The sequence below is a fragment of the Prunus persica genome, chromosome G6 (genome assembly GCF_000346465.2).
Source record: "Prunus persica cultivar Lovell chromosome G6, Prunus_persica_NCBIv2, whole genome shotgun sequence".
Taxonomy (NCBI): domain Eukaryota; kingdom Viridiplantae; phylum Streptophyta; class Magnoliopsida; order Rosales; family Rosaceae; genus Prunus; species Prunus persica.
Window position 1 is genome coordinate 29,803,585 of NC_034014.1, and position 3,389 is coordinate 29,806,973.

General features: G+C 39.3%; 1 protein-coding gene across 1 annotated transcript; it reads right to left on the reverse strand.

Moving 5' to 3' along the window:
• On the reverse strand, nt 626–2,852 carry LOC18772462 (phosphoenolpyruvate carboxylase kinase 1). The gene is made up of 2 exons (XM_007205643.2): nt 1,731–2,852; nt 626–1,306 (listed from the first exon to the last, which is right to left on the reverse strand). Exons 1-2 carry the CDS (start codon nt 2,506–2,508, stop codon nt 1,260–1,262), a joined length of 825 nt encoding a protein of 274 aa, XP_007205705.1. The 5' UTR covers nt 2,509–2,852; the 3' UTR covers nt 626–1,259.

Here is a 3,389-nt window from a genome sequence, read left to right on the forward strand (position 1 = left end):
TAACTAGAGTGGTTCGGCAAACATCAATGAGGTCAGTTTTCAAAAACAGTGTGTATGTCTCTTTACATTAGAATTCGATCTTCCTTTATTGGTTGAGTAATACTAGGCTTATCACATTTTTCATCCCACATTGTGTACACAGTATGCAATGTGGTATGAAAAATATAATAAGCTTAACATTTTTCTTATTGGTTTGATATGTCTGTATTTTTGCATCAGAGTTCAATCTCCCTCCATTAGTATATCCATCTCTTTACATTAGAGTTCGATCTCCCTCCACTGGTACTACATTGCTTCGTCAAAAAACTAGATTGGTGCGATAATATAAAACAGAATTTATTAAATAGCATTTATAAAAATTTGTTGCCCTGGCCTGCATCTAAAATATCATTAAAAAAGTCAAAATATCCGTTGATTATGACGCTATTGGGTATATAATATAGTTTTTTCCATGTGTGTACCCATTTCTTGGCATGAAATGAAAGTTGTAAAATATGGTGGAGACTGGAATCAAAGCATATGCTACATAGCTTCAGAATTATGGACATTTTGATCCCAAAGTAATGGCATAAACCAACAAAAGTTGCATACTTGCTTGCATTGCACATGGATATTTAAAAGCATATACCGAAATACCTACATTAAAGACACGTTTTATTCCACCAGAAAAGGGAGATGAAAGAAACTCAGATTCCAATCTCCATACAAACAAAAAGAAAAGAAACTCAGATTCCAACTCCTCAAAACACACACATTTTCCGTACACAAAACATGCTTTTACACTCAAAAGAGTAGATGATAAAGTAGTAGTAGTACCATAGCCTATGGGATGGGAGTGGTTTTGCTTTCTCACTTCCTAATCTCTCTCTGACCAAAAAAAAAACCCAGAGAAGGCGGGGAAAGACAGGATCCTCATAAACCCCATGATATGTATCTACAATCTCAGATTCTCTCACAACATTTTATTTTTCTTTTGTCCTTAAAAGTAAAAAAAGAGAAAAACCCTTCCAAGAGCTTCATGTGCAGGGGCATCTTCTCTCAGACCGATCTTCTATTTCTCTTTTTCTAGCTCTTGATTGGAAGAGGGGGGAGGGGGTCTCTGGATCCATCCATTACATCAGGGTTTTTGTGCTTTAAGAGAGTGAAAGTGGGCTCGCTTATATTCACATAGATGGTTGGGAACTTGGGATATATGTTATATGTACTTGGGTTGGCTCTGATTGGTGCGCTTTTATATGATATCTTCGAACCAAGTCAGATCAGTCTATTGGATTTGCCTCTCCACCACCTAAGATCCATGGGTGCCCTGGAATTTCACAAACAAAACAACACAACTTTGTTAGTAATCAATGAAAAACTACAACAAAAATAAAAACTCATGAATTGAGGAAGACAAAAAGATTAACATGATCCTACAATTCCATTTCTTTCCTAAAAAGGAAAATCTACAATTTCTAATTTTGAACATGGCAAGGAGTAACTTTCTGAAACTTATCCCTAATTTTCGTTTCATAGTGTGGCAGGAAACCATCTAAGAGTAAAAAAAAATTTCACAGACTAAAACAATAAAGGAAACATATTTCACAGGCAAAACAGAGCAAAGATACTAGAAAATCAAAGAAAGTTTAAGTCTTTCAGGTCAGGTGAGATCCTACAAAAATAAAAATACCCAAATCAAATAGAAAGTGAGAAGATATTTCAACCGCACAAAAACAGGGGAAGAAACTTACTAAGTGCCTGGTCAGCGGAGAATCTCCTGGAAACGTCTCTGCAAATCATCTTCCTTAACAGATCCTTGGCAGCCGGAGACACAGATCGGAAAACTTTCGGAGGAAATCTCAAATTCCCTCTCAAAACGGCCTCGAAAATATCGGAAGCCGACTCACCGTAAAACGGCGGAATCCCACCGAGCATTATGTACAGCATCACGCCGGCGCTCCAAACATCGACCTTCTCATTGTACGCTCTTCCCATCAACACCTCCGGCGCAACATAGTATGGCGTGCCCACCACGCCCTCCATGGACCCTCCCTCACTGACCCACTCCGCCGACCCAAAGTCCGCGAGCTTCAAATTGTTCCTGGAGTCGAACAGAATGTTCTCCGGCTTCAGGTCCCTGTGAACGACGCCGACCCTGTGGCAATGCGAAATCGCTTCGAGAAGCTGCTTGATGATGGAGGCGGCTTCGGGTTCGGAGAGCGGGCGCTTGATGATCCGGTCGTAGAGAGTAGTGGGTTCGCAGAGCTCGAGCACCATGGCCAAAGAGTCGTCGGTTTCGAAGACGTTGAAGAGCTTGAGAATGTTGGGGTGAGGAGCGAGAAGGCTCATGATCTTGGGCTCTTTCTCGAGGCAGGCGCGGTCTTGGGCATCGGTGAGGCCCGATTTGTCGATGATTTTGCAGGCGACGAACTCGGCGGAGTTGGGGCAGAAAGCTCGGATGATTGTGCCGAATCGGCCGCGGCCGATTTCTTCAAACAGTTGGTAGGCGTCCTTCAATGTGTCATACATTGGGGGGGATTTTGGGCTCTGTAGGTTGATGGTTGTGTTGTGTGTGGTTTTTGGTTTGTCTCTCGCTCTATCTGAGAGCCTCTGAATTTTGGTTTTTCGGGGTTTCTTGGGTGCAGGTTTTTTGGGTTCTCGTGAGTTTTGGTGTTTTGGTTATATAGAAGAAAACAATTGGAATACTCGGGAGGAATATTCGCTTGGTGGGTAAAGGTTTAAGCTAAACCGCCAGTAAACGGTTCAAACGAGTATTGGAGGAATTGTTCGGCTGTCGTTGTTTTGTTTCATCAATTATTTCTACGTGCAGTTGGACTTTGGGGGGTTTCAGTCCGAGTGGGTTTTGGTTTCGGTTTCGGTGTGAATATGGTACACTAGTGTAAAAGGACACAACTGCCCAATTTATTGGTGTTCAGTGAGTGCGAAGAGGAAAGCCCAAATCGGGAAAATCATTTTCCCAAGAACTTTCAAGAACTAGTACCCAAAAAAAAGGCTATATTCCTAAAAACAAATTTTAAAACAACTTTAATGACAACTAGCCTAGCTTTTGCGTTTGAGAGAGGTTTTTTTAAAAAATTTTAAATTTATTTTAAAATTAAAAAATATAAAAATAGAATCCATTATTTGATTTTTCTTTTAATTTTAATTTTTTTAAATTATGAAAAAGTGTGAATTTACCATATTATCCTCATTTAATTAATATTTTTAAATTTTAATATTTGCATTAACCAAGAGTATTTTCTGACATTTTAAATGTTTCACTATTCTCTGCCTTTTGCTTTATATATATATAGATTACCACGAATTTTTTCTAGTTAAAACTTCTTCTATTGTATTATCGGCAAGTGAATCACTGTCAACTATTCATTAGAATATAGAACCAATTGAGA